The sequence below is a fragment of the Conger conger genome, unplaced genomic scaffold, assembly GCF_963514075.1.
Source record: "Conger conger unplaced genomic scaffold, fConCon1.1 SCAFFOLD_96, whole genome shotgun sequence".
NCBI classification, from domain to species: Eukaryota; Metazoa; Chordata; class Actinopteri; order Anguilliformes; family Congridae; genus Conger; species Conger conger.
In genome coordinates this window covers 89495-107430 of record NW_026890354.1, presented here as the reverse complement: position 1 = coordinate 107430, position 17936 = coordinate 89495, and the positions used below count along the sequence as shown (strand labels likewise).

Here is a 17936-nt window from a genome sequence, read left to right as displayed (position 1 = left end):
CGCCTCTGCCTGCCGTCCGCCTGTTCATCTGCCCCGCTGACAGCTCTCCTGCTACCGGACCTCCCTGCACGCCTACCGACTACGAGATTGCCTCTTCCCTCGGCACCGTGCTTTTTGTTTGTTTTGTATTTGTTTGGCTGGATCTTCGTGTATGGACTTTGCTTGTATTGACTACGCTCCTGGGACTCGTCCCGAATAAAGCCCTAACGGGACTTTATTTTACTATTGTTTCTGAGTCGTGCATTTTGGGTCCAACCCCCACGCACCCGTCTCATTGAGTTTACTTTTTACTGTTTACTTTGTGTGCAATGGTGGTAGTGCAAAAGTACAATCTACCAGAGCACCTTATCATGGTCAGTGTATCACAGGGCCAGTCCCTACTAGGCCTTTGTAATCACTTCACATGCTCTTTACTTCTTACTTTTTCCTTATATATCTGCACTCTCTGCTCAGCCTGCTCTGTTCAGCCTGGCCTCAGTCCAACACCACTCCTCCTGCAGCTGTGGGCAGAACCACGGAGTCCCTCCCTCTCTGTCATGCAGTTTCAGGGAAAACGAAACTTAACGCCGTCTATTTCAGAGAAACTAGTCTGTCTGTGTCAGTGTGCAGTAAAATGGCTGAAGGTGGAGGTTTACTGGATCAGGACCAGTTGAGCTGTTCGATCTGTCTGGATCTACTGAAGGATCCGGTGACTATTCCCTGTGGACACAGTTACTGTATGGGCTGTATTAATGGCTGCTGGGATCAGGATGATCATACTGGTGTCTACAGCTGTCCCCAGTGCAGAGAGACCATCACCCCAAGGCCAGTTCTGAACAAAAACACCATGCTGGCTGAAGTGGTGGAGAAACTGAAGAAGACAGGACTCCAAGCTGCTCCTCCTGCTCACTGCAACGCTGGACCTGGAGACGTGGCGTGTGATGTCTGCACTGGGAGAAAGCACAAAGCTGTCAAGTCCTGTCTGGTGTGTCTGGCCTCTTACTGTGAAACTCACCTCAAACTTCATGATGAACTGAACCCAGGTAAGAGACACAAGCTGACCGATGCCTCTGGAAACCTGCAGAAGAAGATCTGCTCTCATCATGACGAACCGCTGAAGATTTACTGTCGTACCGATCAGCAGTGTATCTGTTATCTGTGTACAATGGATGAACACAGAGGCCATGATACAGTCTCAGCTGCACCAGAAAGGACTGAGAAACAGGTAAGGACTGAAACTCTTACAAATAAAACTTTCAGTCATTGCAGATGTCATCTTGATTTTTAGCTATAATATGTGTTCATTTATTTGATTTCTTCAGCAAGTACATTTTGTTTTTAAATGTTTTATACATTTTAAAAAGGTCTCAGGAGCACAATGATTTCCTGGTCTGAAGTCCACAGTGATGGAGCAGTAAGAGCAGGAAGTGAACCCAAGTCAGCTCTGTGTGACAGCTCTGTTCACCCCCCTCACCCCCCTATTCACTGAATGAGAATCAACACGGCTGGAGGAGCTAGCTCACTCACACAGTTTAGAAGCTTAAGCTATGAGGCCAGTACACTTCCACACACTGACCTGCTGTACCTCACGCAATACAAAAAATGAGGCCTCAAAAGTGCATTTTTTCCACTAGCCGTGTGTACTTGAAGACCTCCAGGGAACTTAAGTATTGTTTCTGTGTTTTTTGCGTGTGAGCAGTAGGTTATAAGGAAACCTTGTTCGTCTATCAGCAGTTGTAAATTTTTTGTCAAATTACTGCGTTAGTTAGACCAGGTGTGTTGCATTTTCTGTCATTAGTTAGCAAATCTTGTGTGTTTTTCACCAGCCGCCGGCAGTTTCGCTCGGTTCTGTTATTCTGATTAGGTGATCAGAATCAGTTAGATACTTTGGACGCTGCAATTGTTAGGATAATTTTTAGATCGCTAGTTTGCATTAGTAATTAGCAGTTTATATAGGCGGCCTCCCATTTTGGAATGGTATGTTGTGTCAGCACCCCATTACGGTCTGCTCTCTCCCCTTCGGAATGCACTTCCAGCGACGTGGCCCTCCACGGCGACGGAACCCCACCAACCTCTGCTACCCGTCACTGACCCCCTGTGACAACTTCACAGTAGCAGGGGGGCTATGGAACTGCCAGTCTGCCACACGGAAGGCTGACTTCATTACGGGTTATGCCTCCCTCCTGTCCCTACAGTTCCTTGCCCTCACTGAGACCTGGATTACACCAGAGAACACTGCCACCCCCGCTGCCCTCTCATCCTCCTTCTCCTTCTCATACACCCCCCGGCCCTCTGGCCATGGAGGTGGCACTGGCTTGCTGATCTCCCCTTCGTGAAAATTCTCTGCGTTTTCCATCACTGACCTATCCCTATCCACATTTGAATGCCACGCTGTCTCAATTACTCACCCTGTTAAACTTTATATTTTCGTTGTTTATCGTCCTCCAGGTGCCCTGGGAAGTTTCCTTGATGAGCTTGACACTCTACTCAGCTCATTCCCTGAGGATGGCACCCCACTTATCCTCCTGGGAGATTTCAACATCCACCTGGAAGCCTCCCAGTCTGCTGCCTTCTTACCACTACTTCACTCCTTTGACCTCTCTCTGCAGCACTCTCCCCCAACTCACAAGGCTGGAAACCTTCTTGACCTGATCTTTCTGAGGAACTGCTCCTCTTCTAACCCCACTGTTACCCCTTTACACAAGTCCAATCACCACTTAATTTCCTTCTCCATCCCCCTAACTGCTCTACCTCCCTCCCCTTCTCTCACCCCCACTGTTTCTGTCCGATGTAACCTCCGCTCTCTATCACCCTCCTCCCTTACCCCCAGAGTCACCGCTTCCCTCCCTCCTCTTGAAACCTTCTCCAAACTACCCACTGATTCCGCATCTTCCGTGCTGCTTTCCTCTCTCTCCACAGCCCTTGACTCTCTCTGTCCTCTTGTCGCCCGGCCTGCTCGATCCTCCCCTCCCAGCCCATGGGTTTCTGACCTTCTACGTTCCTCCAGGCCAAGCCTACGTCTAGCTGAGAGGAAGTGGAGGAAATCAAAAGACCCGTCGGACCTGTCTTCCTACCAGTCTCTCCTGGCGGAATTCTCCTCCGCTATCACCACTGCCAAAAGAAATTACTACCAAACAAAAATCCAGAACTCCACTTCTAACCCTCGTCAACTGTTCTCCATTTTCTCCTCTCTCCTCAGCACACCTCCCCCACCATCTCAGTCCTCGCTCACTGCTGATGACTTTGCGGTATTTTTTGACGAGAAGGTTGCAGATATCCGCAGCACCTTCGCGACCACCACCACCTCTATGCCTGTCTCCATTTCTGTGTCTGTCCCCTGTTTCTCCTCTTTCTGTCCCCTTACAGATGCTGATGTGTCTCACCTCCTGCTCTCCCACCGCCCTACTACTTGTGCCCTGGACCCCATCCCCTCAAACCTCTTTCAGGCAATCACGCCTGACATCCTCCCGTTTGTCACCTCCCTTGTTAACTCCTCTCTGTCCTCTGGCTGCTTTCCCTCATCATTCAAGAGGGCCTACATCACCCCGCTCCTAAAGAAACCCACTCTTGTCTCCTCCTGCATTCAAAACTACCGTCCGGTATCTCTCCTTCCTTTTCTATCCAAATCCATTGAACGAGCCGCCTCCAACCAACTCTCTTCCTTCTTCTCTCAGAATAACCTGCTGGACCCCCACCAGTCCAGCTTCAGACCTGGCCACTCGACGGAGGCCGCACTCCTCTCTGTCAACGAGTCCCTTCAGGCTGCGCGAGCAACCTCTCTCTCCTCTGTCCTGATCCTTCTTGACCTCTCTGCGGCGTTCGACACGGTCAACCACTCCATCCTCTTCGCCTCCCTGGCATCTACAGGGATCTGTGGCCGGGCGTGCAGGTTCTTCCTGTACAACATCCGGAGAATCCAACCCTTTCTCACCACCTACTCCACTCAGTTCCTTGTTCAAGCAATGGACCTGTCCCGCCTGGACTATTGCAATTCTCTGCTGGCTGGCCTTCCAGCATCTGCCATCAGACCCCTACAACTCATCCAGAATGCTGCAGCCCGTCTGGCATTCAATATTCCCAGACATTCACATGTCACCCCCCTGCTCAGCAACCTCCACTGGCTGCCTGTTATGGCTCGCATCAAATTTAAAACTTTGGTGCTCGCATACCAGGCAGTTAAAGGATCAGCCCCTGTGTACATTCAATCCCTTATCAAGACCTATACACCAACAAGACCCCTCCGTTCTGCCACTTCGTGCCGTCTGGCGCCTCCCCCTCGCCACACCTGCACTTCACGCTCACGACTGCTGTCTGTCCTGGTCCCACAGTGGTGGAATGACCTCCCGGTGAATGTCAGAACGGCAGAGTCTCTGACTTCCTTCAAGCGCAGACTGAAGACCCATCTCTTCAGGCTACACCTTTCCCTCCCCAACTCACAATCACTGTGATTAGCCTTAGACCGTAATGGCACTTATGTATAGATATCGTTACTTGTATAGGTATTGTTGTTTTTATTGGCTGTTGTTGTATTCTTGCTGCCAAGTGTGGTATGCTAGTTTGAAAGTTGATTGTACTCTTCAAGGGTTCTGAATTTCTGTATGTTTACACTAGGACTCGGAACTGTACTGTCCTCTCAGGTCTACTTTTGGACTTGTTCTTGTGATTGATTTGCACTTTGTTGTACGTCGCTCTGGATAAGAGCGTCTGCTAAATGCCACGTAATGTAATGTAACAATAAGGTTCCATGAATTTGCATTTACTTGTGGGGTTGTTAAAAAATGAATTAATGAGGTACAAATACATTATTTAAGCATGAAATAATATATATCTAGTTATCATTAGTTATAATTAATATGTCATTTGTTAATACATATCAAACTAATGTATTTGTTACATGGATATTTCCACATTAGCAAGCCATAGGATAAATGTATAATTAGTAAACCAATACTAAATATATTAACTGGTTTTTTTTTTTCATTTCAATATTAATTGGCATGAACTTGATAGGAGTTGATAACATTAATTAATGATGTACAAATACCTAAAGAAAGCTGTATAGATTAAATACTCAGTAGTAATTGAGTGAACTACATTAGTTAATGCTAATTCACGTAACATTATTGAAAAGTGTTATCACAGTGTTATTTAATTTTGAATATGAGAATATAGTTCAACATTGTTATATGATATAATACAATTGAACTATTAAAATATACCTGAGGGGAAATGATAAATCTGTCCACAGAAGCAGCTGGGGGCGACACAGAGTAAATTCCAGCAGAGAATCCAGGAGAGAGAGAAGAAGCTGCAGGATCTGAGACAGGCTGTGCAGTCACTCAAGGTGGGTACTGACCAGAGGAGAAGACAACAGCTGGCTGCTGGAAGAGCCATTTCAGGGCTCAGTCAGGGCTCAGTCAGCCAGTGAGGAGCCCAGTGTTGGGCCACTTTCCAGCCCTGTGGGGCTCAATCCCACTGAGCCACACTGTGGGGAACAGGCTGTCTGGGGTCCCAGTAAGAGCTGAGTGAAAGGCCTAGTTAAAATGTACAGCCCTCCTCTCTCTGTGTCTCCTAACAGAGCTCTGCACAGGTAGTAGTGGTGGACAGTGAGAGGATCTTAACTGAGATGATCCGCTCCATTGAGAAAAGGTGCTCTGAGGTGAAAGAGCTGATCAGAGATCAGGAGAAGGCTGAAGTGAGTTGGGCTGAAGGACTCCTGGAGCGACTGGAGCAGGAGATTGCTGAGCTGAGGAGGAGAGACTCTGAGCTGGAGCAGCTTTCACGCACAGAGGATCACATCCATTTCCTCCAGGTAACATCACTGGCTCTCTGACAGTCTGCACTATGTACACTGTACACACATGATGAGGTGTGTTCCTCATTTACAAAGATCTGCTCCTGGCATCTGCACAGGAATCTGTACTGAGGCTGTTCTCTGTTTGTCTGTCTGTCTGGCTGCAGAGCTGTCAATCTCTCTGTGCCCCTCCTGGACCTGGAGACTTACCCAGCATCACTGTCAGTCCACACGTCTCTTTTGAGCCTGTGAGGAAATCTGTCTCTGAACTGAAAGAGCGAATGGAGGATGTTTTCATGGCGGAGTTGGTCAAAGTTTCTGGAAAAGGTTGGTGGACAAACCCTGCTGCAGAATGTGTGTTTAGGCACTGCACACAACACACTGGTGAGATTCACTTTTACATCATGAAAGGCACTTTCACAGGTTATATATTATTAATGAGAGAGGTGAGTGACATTTCAGTCTGTCTCACAGGTTATATATCACAGTGTGGAGTAACACTTGAAGCTCCAAATGAGCCACAATATGTGTAGGGATGAGACATTGAAAGCACCCAGTGTGTTATGAGGTGGTCCTTCTGGCCAGAATATAACTAGTAGGTATCCATACATATTTAGACATCTTTTGCCTCTGTAGTCCAGGACATTAGATTTGAAACAAAACAATGAATATGAGTTCACAGTGCAGACTGTCTAATTTAATTTGATGGTATTGACATCTTAATGGGTGATCCAGGAATTACAGCTCTCAACAGTAACGCACACCTCAGGTAAAAATCAGGCTAAAGATGATTGTTTTCATTCTGGCATACAGAAATCACCCTTTTCAGCGATGTCCCTCATCAGTGAACTCTTCACACACACAGGCCTTCACCAAAGCATTCCTGCAAAACATCTTGTGACACTTTCATTGCTACGCAGCACTTGTGGAAACACACACATACACACACACACACACATACACACACACACACACACACACACACACATACACACACATACACACACATACATTGATTGATTGACAGTGTAGGTTCTTGGACCATAAGTGGCCTTTAATGCATCATAAAAGTTATGCATGTCATACCTGTCTGCATAGGATTGTATTTGCTCTGCCTTGTGTACCCACCACTGGTTTCTAATGTGCATCAGGGCTGCAGCTCTCTCCTTTGGTCTTGCCATTTGGTTTTAAGGGCTTCAGAAGATGGGTTTTTGAGCGAGGCTTTATGGGCTTTATGCATGCTGTTGAGGAGAGTGGAGATGTGTGTGAAGTTTTCATCAAACCAGTCCTGGTGATTCTTCCTGTTGTAGCCGATAGATTGGGCTGCTGTTTCATAAAGTGAAACACTCAGGGACCACTGGTCATCGGTGTCCCCTCCATGCCCAGGAGAGACTCAGTGTTCTCCAGCTGGTTAGCTCGGGAACAGCGGAAGCTGTTGCATGCCTCTGTTTCCTGCAGCCGGGCACAGTGCAGCCTTTTCCTGGTGGACTTTCTGAGGCGTACTGCTGGGCAGATCCTCATTTTGAGCGTGGCCATGATCATCCGATGGTCCAGCACTCCGCCCCTCTCATGGCTCGTGTGATGTGGACATCCCTCAGATCCGAGTGCCTGACGATGATGTAATCCAGAAGGTGCCAGTGCTTGAACCGGGGGTGCATCCAGGAGGTTTTGTCTTTATTTTTCATCTGGAATATGGTGTTGGTAATGGTGACATTGTGTTCAGCAAAGAGACTTAGGAGTCTTAACCCGTTTGCATTGGTGTGGCCGATGCCATGTTGTCCAATCACGCCTTTCCAAATGTCACTATTCTTCCCCCCATTGAAATCACCCAACAGCAAGATTTTGTCATTTTTGGGGACTTTGCGGAGGGCCTCATCCAGCATCTCGTAGAAGCGGTCTTTCACATCCTCTTCTGATGAAAGGGTGGGTGCATAAGCACTGAAGAGGGTGGCATATTGCTTTCTGACGAGGGGGATGCGGAGTGACATAAGCCTTTCACTTACGCCAGTCGGTGTCTACGTGAGATTTGGCAGGAGGCAGTTCTTGATGGCCCGGCCCACACCATGCAGGTGTTGTCCTCCTGTGGGGTAACCTTTCCAGAAGAAGGTGTAGCCCTCTCCCTCTTCCTTGAGTGATCCTTCACCCAGGAGTCTGGTCTTGCTTAAAGCAGCAATGTCGATGTTGTAGCACTTCAGCTCTGCCTTCTTCTTCTTCTTCCTTTCTTGCGATCAGTGCAGTCCTTCGACCGGGCCTGTCGGTGTTGCAGTTGAGTCCAAGAGGGTCCTGACATTCCATGTTGCAAGTCGTAGGAATATATTTAGCTTTTTTGTTTTGGACCGCTAAACGGAATATCCTGATGGGCGCAGTATCCCATGCAGGAGAGTCTGAGTGGGCAATGTTTAGGTCACCTTTTCTAGACCTTTCCCCAACTGGGGTGAGCAGTGTGGTCCTTAATAGGGCTGCTCAGACACACAGGGGTCTGCCGGGAGCAGCTGCCACTCAACCCCAGCTGCTGACGACCAAATAGCCCTGTGCCGCTACTGTGCAGGGACATAGCTAGGAGCTTCCGGATCATTCAGTCCTGCCCCCGTCACCAGGCACCCCATCGCCAGTAGATTTGATAGGTTTGCAGGGGTCTGGATGGAACTCACTAAACCAGTAGCAGATACCTGCGCGCTGAGATTATTTAAAGTGAAGAAGGGGATGCGCTTGCTCCAACGGCACTTCTTCGCTGTGGGGAGTTGTACTCCGATGGCAAAGAAATGATCCAGGACGACCGGTAACTCCTCACAGCTGCAGGAGGCTGCCGGAGCTCCAGTCTGTCGGAGGACCGCCTGTGGTGCACCTGCCAGCACCGGCTTTTCTCTCAGGGTGTGCTCCCATAGCCTTTGTCTTTCTGGACTTACCCACAAGGCAGCGGGACAGTGGTTGGTGGACGCCAGGGCATGTCCACAACTGTGGGCCTGCACGTCACACCTCTGGGGACCACTGCAGCTCCCAGATCCCCAGCCTGGGGCCGCGAGGCACCCAGTGACCTTGTGTGGTCACGAGGAGGCCTGGCAGGAGTCTTGGTGAAGGAGAGGCTGTGTACTGGCAAGGGAAGGCTTACACACTCGGCTGCTTCCCTGTTCACCACAGGGGCTAGCCAGTGGCAGTGAGCTGTAAGCAAGAGGGTTGAAGCAGGTGGGAAGTAGACATGCACCTTCCCTCTAACTACTGCACAACTACACTAGACGCATCACAACACCCTGCTCACACACACACACACATACACACGCATACACACACTCACACACACACACACACACACACACACACACACACACACACACTCACACACACACACACTCAGATAAGCAGGATGGCAGGTTTTTGATCATCTAAACTCTGTGGATCTTTCTGTTTAATGCATACAGCAGCAGATCAAAGACTCCTGTTGCTCGGAATTTAACCTGGACATGTATGATGTATAATTTCCTTTGAAAGGCTGCCTACATACCAGCTTGTGACAATAATATGACTGATGCTTCATCAAGTTTATTGTTTGTGTGTTTTCATGTTTGGTGACACGGTGGTGCAGTGGGCAGCACTGTGGTCTCACAGAGAGAGGGTCCAGGGTCTGGATGCTGGGGCGTTTTCCTGTGCAGTTTGCTGGTTCTCCTCCTGTCCATGTGGATTTTCTCAGGTTAGGCTGATGGGGGGGAGGGGGTGCATTAATGCTGTGCTGGCTATGAGAAGCATGCATGCTCAGTTCTACCACAAATACTGCAGAATTAAAGAGATTTAATCACAAAATGTGTTATACAACAGAAAAGTTTTGTCAATGACTCAATGACTTTAAATTACCAAACCATCTCCAGTCCACCCATTTTTGGACCAGCTGTTTCTGATTGGTCAGGTGTCAATCACTTCCTTAGCATATCAGGGTGTCCGTTATTGGCGTTTGTCACCATGGGGACCAGAGTTGTACCAATTACAGACAAGGAAGCCTTTACGAGCTTTAGGGTTATGATAGATATGTATATGTTATGTCTTTACATTACATTATTGCCATTTGGCAGATGCTTTTATCCAGAGTGACGCACAATTCATTAGACTAAGCAGGAGACAATCCTCCCCTGGAGCAATGCAGGGTTAAGGGCCTTGCTCAAGGACCCAACGGCTGTGCGGTTGTGGCTACACCGGGATTAGAACCACCGACCTTGCGTGTCCCAGTCATTTACCTTAACCACTATGCTACAAGCCACCATACAATGTCTTTCTTGTGATCTCTCCCTACAGTAGAAGAGCATATTCTGGAGCCCAAGACCAGAGGGGACTTCTTACAATGTGAGTCTGTTATTAAACCTAAATTAGGGGGGGCGGGGGGTGGGGGGCAAGGGGAGGGGTGGGGGTTAGGGTGGAGATTCAGTTCAGACTTTTGAAACACTTCAAGTGTTTATAAAACTTAAAGGGAAAAAGACTTAAAATTACTCATGAAATACATTGTGTACTGCTTTTGCTTTAAAAAACACAAAGGAATTTTCTGAATGTTTTGAATAGTATGAGTGTATGTGTAGTTGTGTGTATGTATGTGAGTGTGTGTATGTATGTGAGTGTGTGTATGTATGTGAGTGTGTGTATGTATGTGTGAGTGTGTGTATGTGAGTGTGTGTGTGTATGTGTGTGTGTGTGTGGTGATGTGTGTGTGTATGTGTGTGTATGTGTGTGTGTGAGTGAGTGTGTGTGTGAGTGTGTATGTATGTGTGTGTGTATGTGTGACTATGTGTATGTATGTCTGGGTCGTCCTCTCCCGGGAGATTATTATTATTATTTTACATTTCAACTGCTAAATCCACTATTTTCAGTCTATTTAAATCTGTAACTTACATCAACCGAATATTCAGTAAGAAACAGTGAAATTACTGCGGGTAGTCAAGGCACATGGTAGCTGATGACTGTTATCACTACTTTTAGCATGGACAGCCCCAGCAGAAATCAAACCCTAAACATTGAAGGCATTTGCATCTGTTTTACCCATAAAGCTGCAGGATTGCTACAGTCAGAAAGGCTCCTTTAAATGGTACTTCACTGCCTTTCCACTGCATACTCTGACAATATTACACAAGCCGTATCGGCGCCAAATCTGTATTAATTATTGTTATTAATTTGCCAACTCAGTTACTTAGCATGAGAGTTATGATGGAGCTGCTGAATTTACAGCAGGAAGACAGGCTGAAACAGGATGAACTTGATTTAGTTCATTAAATAGGTAGAGATACCGTGCCCATGCTCAGCCCCAGAATTACTTTTTAAAGAGATAAAAATATTTATTTAAGGAGTGAAACGTGAAATTAAATGTTTCTTAAATATGTCAGTTTATTATGATCACTGAGCTCTCCTCTCATTCTGCTCCATCAGATTCCTGTGGGCTCACACTGGACCCCAACACAGCGCATGAATACCTCCGTCTGTCTGAGGGGAACAGAGAGGTGACCCATGGGGGAGAGATCCAATCATATCCTGATCATCCAGAGAGATTTGACTACTGGAACCAGGTGCTGTGCAGAGAGGGTCTGTCTGGACACTGTTACTGGGAGGCTGAGTGGAGTGGAGGTGATGATGATGGGGTTGAGATAGCAGTGACATATAAAGACATCAGCAGGAAAGGAGAGGGTCATGACGCTGTTCTGGGACGTAATGACAAGTCCTGGAGTTTGAGCTGCTCTGCCTTCGGTTACTCTTTCTGGCACAATAATGAGAGCACTGACATCCCTGTTCCCCCCTCCTCCAGAATAGGAGTGTACCTGGATCACAGGGCAGGAACTCTGTCCTTCTACAGCGTCTCTGACACAATGATCCTCCTGCACAGAGTCCAGACCACATTCACTCAGCCCCTCTATCCTGCGTTTGGGGTGCTTTATGGATCCTCTATAAAACTGTATGATCTGTGATGAGGCAGAAAGTGAAGGGAAGATCAGCTGTAATTAAAGAGAGGGTAAAACACTGCAATGAGACAGAAAATGAATTAAATGCAGTTCAATCTTCAACCTCAAATGATTAAATGAATGAAATAATGAGCTGAACTGAACTGAAACTGAGGAAACATCATTTTGGTCACACTGAAGCAGATCCAGTCACTCTAAAGCATGGGCTCCATTATTACAGTGAGCTCCATGTTTGGATCAAAGACATTTTCTTCTTGATTTGGCTCTTTACTCCACAATCATAATTCTGTAGTCAAACAATTCACATGCAGATTCTCATCTTTTATTAAAGGGTATTTCAGACATTTTGGATTCCCTATGCCACTCATCCAATGTGGGATTAGAGTGTTTGTGGTGATGGCATTTATATGAAGCAGCTGCTGTAAAGTCAGTAAGACTCTGGGTTTCATGGCTGTTGTTGTTGTGTGTTGTACTGGGCAGTGTTGGGTATTATATGCTGATTGTTTAGGATGAAATAAACAAAGGAATGGTTGCAGATACAGGAGGTGCAGATAGAGGTGTAGGGTGGAGCAGGATGTTTTAATGTTTTTAATAGTTTTTTGTGAGATTGATTTTGCTTGTTCATTCATTTTCATTAAAGATGTGGGGGGAAGTGGAGAGATTGTAACAGCTGTTTCTCTGTTCATTCAGACTCATTCCTGTTAGACTTGTGTTTTCACAAAGCAGACATTACAGGACATTAAAAGCACAAAAAAAGCTGGATGAAAATATGGAAACATTAGCTTTTATTACTGTATCTTATCGTCATAGTTACGGTTACAAAATGTGCTGTCTTCCAATGCTTTACAATGTTTTGCACAAACTGTGTCCAACATTTAGTGGATGCCAGCATTTTCATAGCTAACTGTAGAACATCTATTAAACCGACGTAAAAAGAATTGAAATGAAATGAAAAAAAAAAATCAAGTCAGTCGACTTGGCGAATATGTAAAGAAAACACAAGCGCCACCTTGTGTTCCACCAAGGCAGGGCATCACAGAACAAGAACACAAACACAGGCTTTTACCCTGAGAACCAGGACCTCCAAAACAGAAGCTGATTGTGCGTGTGTGCGTGTGTGCGTGTGTGCGTGTGTGCGTGTGTGCGTGTGTGCGTGTGTGCGTGTGTGCGTGTGTGCGTGTGTGCGTGTGTGCGTGTGTGCGTGTGTGCGTGTGTGCGTGTGTGCGTGTGTGCGTGTGTGCGTGTGTGCGTGTGTGCGTGTGTGCGTGTGTGCGTGTGTGCGTGTGTGCGTGTGTGCGTGTGTGCGTGTGTGCGTGTGTGCGTGTGTGCGTGTGTGCGTGTGTGCGTGTGTGCGTGTGTGCGTGTGTGCGTGTGTGCGTGTGTGCGTGTGTGCGTGTGTGCGTGTGTGCGTGTGTGCGTGTGTGCGTGTGTGCGTGTGTGCGTGTGTGCGTGTGTGCGTGTGTGCGTGTGTGCGTGTGTGAGAGAGCGCGCGAGTCTCTGTGTTTTCTAGTCTCATATCAACAGCACTGAAAAGCTAATTAACATCACTTTCATGTCACCTGTAAAGTAACCATAGTTACAGGTAAGAGGCAGGTGGGACAGACAGGTTACCACCCCCACTCCCAAACACCAGGGACCCGGCCCACCCAAAGATTCCTCTCCCAACCTACCCCCAAAACAGTGCTCACACACACACACACGCCCACACACTGTCAGGGGTACACACACACACACACACACACACACCCAGACCCCCCCCCCCCAAAACAGTGCACACATACACACACACACACACACCCATACACACACCTGCATGTCAGGGGTACACACACACACACACACACACACCTGCATGTCAGGGGTACACACACACACACCCATACACACACCTGCATGTCAGGGGTACACACACCTACACACTCACACACACACCTACATGTCAGGGGTACACACACACCTACATGTCAGGGGTACACACACAGAAAGAAAGGCCCAAACCAGTGCAACCAGCTGGGTCATCAGACAGCATGAGTGATGGGCTTTACCCAGCATGCTGTTCAGCACTTAGTGTCCAGGCAACGAAGCAGCAATGAGTCAACCACTTAATGACATAATAATAATAATAATAATAATAATAATTTGTATAATAATTATAATAATATTATTATTATTATGATTATTATTATTATTATAACTCAAGGACTGCCAGTGCAAACCTCTCAACTAATGTCAAGCCCAGATCAGTAGCCAATCAACAGCTCAGTTTGCATTTACAAATGATGAGGTCATAGGTGGTCGGCCCCTCCCCCCCAGTTTTATTGTGCTTTAAATAATTAAACAAAATGGCACCCAGTGTCACCCAGCTACCAGTCCTGATCATCTTCAAGTCTAAAATCACAGCAGGATCCACCAACCACCAAACCAACAAAAAGAAATAAAACAAATGAAATAAAAACCTGTGTGGACAGGAGGCTGTGGGGGGGGGGCTCTGCACTGTGACTCCGCCCCCTCCTCTGTGGTTCTGTTCGACCCCCCCCACTAAACCCCCGTCCCGTAAACCAGGCTTGGCACAGCAGAACAACTGCTTCTGTAGAAAATCACCAGCTTATAAATATGAATATATTAATATTATATATATTTAATAAGGGCCAGGACTGCAGGAGAGTGAAACAGAACAAGCAGCACCTAGTAACTGTAATAACCACTTCAACAGGTATTTGACACTGATCTAATGGAGTGTGTTCTCCTAAATCACCTAATAAATCAACAGCAGAGCCATCCCAACATGCTTCTGCTGGGTTTCCGTGGCTCGGTGAAGCCAGAGACTGGAGATGGGGGATGCAGTGGATGATGTCGTAACGGCATTCAGCAGCGCTAGCGTAGCATTTCACGGCACATTTCACACACACCCGACACCCCACACCCCCACAGCAAAACAAAAGAGACGATTGTGGACTACAGGAGGAAGCAGGGGAGGCCCTACAGCCCGCCAGACGTCAGTGGGTCCCTGGTGGAGAGAGTGGACAGCTTCAGGCATCTTGGTGCCCAGGTCACCAAGGACCTGACATGGACAACCAACGATTAAACCATGGTGAGGAAGTCGCGGCAGAGACTGTATCGCCTCAGACGTCTCCCCGGACACTTCAGAACTTCTACACGTGCACAATTGAGATCATCCTGACTGGGAACATCACTGCCTGGTATGGGAGCAGCACCCAGCAGGACTGTAAGGCCCTGTGCAGAGTGGTATATTACATTACAAGGCATTTAGCAGACACTCGTATCCAGAGCGACGTACAACGAAGTTCAGATCAAACACAAGTACAAGTGCAAAGAGGACCTGAGAGGACAGTACAGTTCCAAGTCCTAGCGTGACTATACAGATATAATCGGAACCCTTGAAGAATACATCAACTTAAGAAATAGCATACCACGGTTGGCAGCTAGAATACCCAGAGTAAACAATACAATAGCTAATACAATACAACACTCCAATATCTATATATAACTATATAAGTGCCATTATAGTCTATGGCATAGATAAGGCTAATCATGGTGGTGAGTTACGGAGGGAAAGGTGCAGCCTGAAGAGATAAGTCTTCAGTCTGCATTTAAAAGTGGTCAGAGACTCTGCCGTTCTGACATCCACTGGGAGGTCATTCCTGTGGATATATATACAGGGGCTGATTCCTTAACTGCCTGGTACGTGAGTACCAAAGTTTAACATTTGATGCGAGCCATAACAGGCAGCCAGTGGAGGTTGCTGAGCAGGGGGGTGACATGTGAATGTCTGGGAACACTGAGTACCAGACGGGCTGCGGGGTTCTGGATCAGTTGTAGGGTCAGCTGAACGCATCACCGGGGGTACACTCCCTCAACCTCAGGACATCTACACCAGGCTGTGCAGGACTAGGGCCGGGAGAATCATAAAGGATCCCAGGCACCCGGATAACGGCCTCTTCTCTCTGTCGCCTTCGAGGAGGAAGAGAAGGTTCCGCATCCATACGGCCAATTCAGAGAGGCTCAGGAGCTCCTACCCTCACGCCGTCCGGATCCTGAATGAGGGCACGGACTAGGACTGCTATTGTTTCCATGAGAACCCCCCCAATGTATCTGTGTGCGTCTTTATTTATATATATATATATATATATATATATATATATATATATATATATATATATATATACATATATATATACAGTACTGTGAAAAAGTTTTAGGCAAGGTGTGAAAAAATGCTGTAAAGTAAGAATGCTTTCAAAAATAGAAATGTTAATAGTTTATTTTCATGAATTAACAAAATGCAAAGTGAGTGAACAGAAGAAACATCTTAATCAAATCAATTTTTGGTGTGACCACCCTTTGCCTTCAAACCAGCATCAATTCTACTAGGTACACCTGCACCAAGTCAGGGATTTTGTAGGCATATAGTCAGGTGTGTGATTCACCAATTATACTAAACAGGAGCTAATGATCAATGATTTAATATGTAGGTTGAAACACAATCATTAACTGAAACAGAAACAGCTGTGTAGGAGGGTTAAAACTGGGTGAGGAACAGCTAAACTGTGCTTCCAAGGTGAGGTTGTTGAAGACAGTTTAATGTCAGAAGTCATACGCCATGGCAAGATGGAGCACAGCAACAAGACGCAAGGTAGTTATACTGCATCAGCAAGGTCTCTCCCAGGCAGAACAGGGCAGACAGGGGTTTCCAGATGTGCTGTCCAAGCTCTGTTGAAGGAGCACCAAGAAACGGGCAACGTTGAGGACCGTAGACGCAGTGGTCGGCCAAGGAAACTTAATGCAGCAGATGAAAGACACATCATGCTTACTTCCCTTCACAATTGGAAGATGTCCAGCAGTGTCATCAGCTCAGAATTGGCAGGAGCCAGTGGGACCCAGGTACACCCAGGGAAGTCTGGTCAGAAGTGGTCTTCATGGAAGAATTGCAGCAAAAAAGCCATACCTCCGACATGGAAACAAAGCCAAGCGACTCAACTATGCATGAAAACACAGGAACTGGGGTGCTGAAAAATGGCAGCAGGTTCTCTGGACTGATGAGTCAAAATGTGAAATATTTGGCTGTAGCAGAAGGCAGTTTGTTCACCGAAGGGCTGGAGAGCAAGAATGAGTGTCTGCAGGCAACAGTGAAGCATGTTGGAGGTTCCTTGCAAGTTTGGGGGTGCAAATGGAGTTTGGTCAGAATTAATGGTGTCCACATTGCTGAGAAGTACAGGTAGATACTTATCCATCATGCAATATCATCAGGGAGGCATTTGATTGGCCCCAAATTTATTCCACAGCAGGACAACGACCCCAAACATACAGCCAATGTCATTAAGAACTATCTTCAGCGTAAAGAAGAACAAGGATTCCTGGAAGTGATGGTACGGCCCCCCACAGAGCCCTGATCTGTCTGGGATTACATGAAGAGACTGAATTTGACGCTGCCTAAATCCAAAGATGAACTGTGACTAGTTCCCCAAGATGTTTGGAACAACCTACCTACCGAGTTCCTTCAAAAACTGTGTGCAAGTATAACGAGAAGAATTGATGCTGTTTTGAAGGCAAAGGGTGGTCACACCAAATATTGATTAGATTAAGATTTTTTGTCTGTTCATTGACTTCTTCTGTTCGTGCATTTTGTGAATTGATAAAAATAAACTAGTAACATTTTTATTTTTGTAAGCATTCTTATTTTACAGCAGTTTTTCCACACCTGCCTGACTGTAAGTCACCTTGTGTTTCCACACTGATCAGCAGGCTATCAGATATCACATCATGTGTTTGACAGAGCTACCCACAGAAACCAAAGACACTTGTATGCACTCTGCCTGAATGCATATGCATCTTCCATGGGCATAGTGGCTATAGCAGCCTAGCACACTAATGCTGTGCTCTTAGCCAGCCACTGCTTATCTCCACACCAAGGTCCACCAGCTAACCTGTGCTACCTGGGCTACCTGTGCAAAAGTGTTACCTGTGCTACCTGTGTGCCAGTGCACTGCTTTAACACTGTTTACTCAGCCACATATTCTGATGTTTAGCTCATTTTCTATGTGGGAATGTTTGTGGTGTTAATGTTCCCCTGAAGTGAGTGTAAATTGTCTCATCCAAGCTGCTTGACGTAAAATGCTTTTGAAACAAACGCTAGGAAAGGAATTGTGGCGTGCCTGATCTGCTGAGGCAATCTGGAGCCTTTCTGAGTGGAGTTCAGATGTAATGATACTAATCCC

At 46.7% G+C, this 17936-nt stretch overlaps 1 protein-coding gene across 2 annotated transcripts; it reads left to right on the top strand.

Moving 5' to 3' along the window:
* The first annotated feature begins 246 nt into the window (after positions 1-246).
* LOC133120009 (tripartite motif-containing protein 16-like) lies at positions 247-12367 on the top strand. 2 transcript variants are annotated; one of them, XM_061230131.1, is made up of 7 exons: positions 247-1204; positions 5228-5323; positions 5558-5791; positions 5941-6100; positions 9354-9458; positions 10058-10102; positions 11174-12367. In XM_061230131.1, the coding sequence occupies exons 1-7, from the start codon at positions 404-406 to the stop codon at positions 11704-11706; spliced, it is 1974 nt and encodes a 657-aa protein (XP_061086115.1). In that variant the 5' UTR covers positions 247-403; the 3' UTR covers positions 11707-12367. The 2 variants fall into 2 exon arrangements, with proteins under 2 accessions (XP_061086115.1, XP_061086113.1); XM_061230129.1 differs by having other exon boundaries at positions 253-1204; positions 10055-10102.
* The last annotated feature ends 5569 nt before the right edge of the window (positions 12368-17936 follow it).

Excerpts from the sequence above, each read along its gene's own strand:
- LOC133120009 (XM_061230129.1), top strand. The coding sequence starts at position 404 with ATGCTCTTTACTTCTTACTTTTTCCTTATATATCTGCACTCTCTGCTC. Across the intron at positions 5,324-5,557 it reads AGGCTGTGCAGTCACTCAAG|AGCTCTGCACAGGTAGTAGT; the intron begins GTGGGTACTGAC and ends GTCTCCTAACAG. Across the intron at positions 10,103-11,173 it reads CAGAGGGGACTTCTTACAAT|ATTCCTGTGGGCTCACACTG; the intron begins GTGAGTCTGTTA and ends CTGCTCCATCAG.